This window comes from Bison bison, unplaced genomic scaffold (assembly GCF_000754665.1).
Source record: "Bison bison bison isolate TAMUID 2011002044 unplaced genomic scaffold, Bison_UMD1.0 scf7180017864492, whole genome shotgun sequence".
NCBI classification, from domain to species: Eukaryota; Metazoa; Chordata; class Mammalia; order Artiodactyla; family Bovidae; genus Bison; species Bison bison.
This window is the reverse complement of record NW_011495051.1, coordinates 8,166,471-8,166,990: the sequence shown is the minus strand read 5'-3', so window position 1 is coordinate 8,166,990 and position 520 is coordinate 8,166,471. Positions and strand designations below refer to the sequence as shown.

At 62.1% G+C, this 520-nt stretch overlaps 1 protein-coding gene across 1 annotated transcript in view; it reads left to right on the top strand.

The window, feature by feature from the left end:
* Nucleotides 1–8: 8 nt before the first annotated feature.
* The window catches only part of ICAM5 (intercellular adhesion molecule 5, telencephalin), a gene marked incomplete at its 5' end in the record, with an annotated part of 6,828 nt that continues 6,316 nt past the window's right edge, over nucleotides 9–520 (top strand). The window contains one exon of the mRNA XM_010828379.1: nucleotides 9–72. Coding sequence (XP_010826681.1) covers nucleotides 9–72 — 64 coding nt within the window. The remainder of the gene's footprint in view (nucleotides 73–520) is intronic.

The following is a 520-nucleotide window of genomic DNA, read 5'->3' as shown; positions in this document are numbered from 1 at the left end:
CCTCGCCAGGGCTGCACCGGGCGCTGCTCGGCCTCTGGGCTGCCCTGGGCCTGGGGCTTCTCAGCCTCTCAGGTAAGCCGGTCTGGCTGAGGGTGGACAGGGTGGGGGCGGAGTTCCTGGACCCGAGAAGCGGCCACAAGCTCCTCCCCTCTCCGCCCTCGCCTCGCTCCCACGCTTCTGCTCCCACCTTGAGCCCAGGGGCCTTCTTTAACCCTCTTCCCCACAACACACACTGAAAACCCAGCTTCCTGACTTCTCGATCGCCCAGGTCTCTACCCTACCTTCTTCGAGATCCTGGTTGCTCTTTTGCATCCATCCTCGAGCTCTGGAGACCCCACGTCTCCCTTGACCCCTCCCGGGGTACCTCCTTAGGTTCTACTATGCACCATAGTCCCTACGGCGTCTTCCTTACTCGAAATCAACGAAGACCCGATCTTACCTACTGGCGTGACTCAAAGGCGCTGTTTCCGCTCCGCTCGGAGCCCTGGCAACCGAATCCATCGGCTGTCGGCTGTTCCCG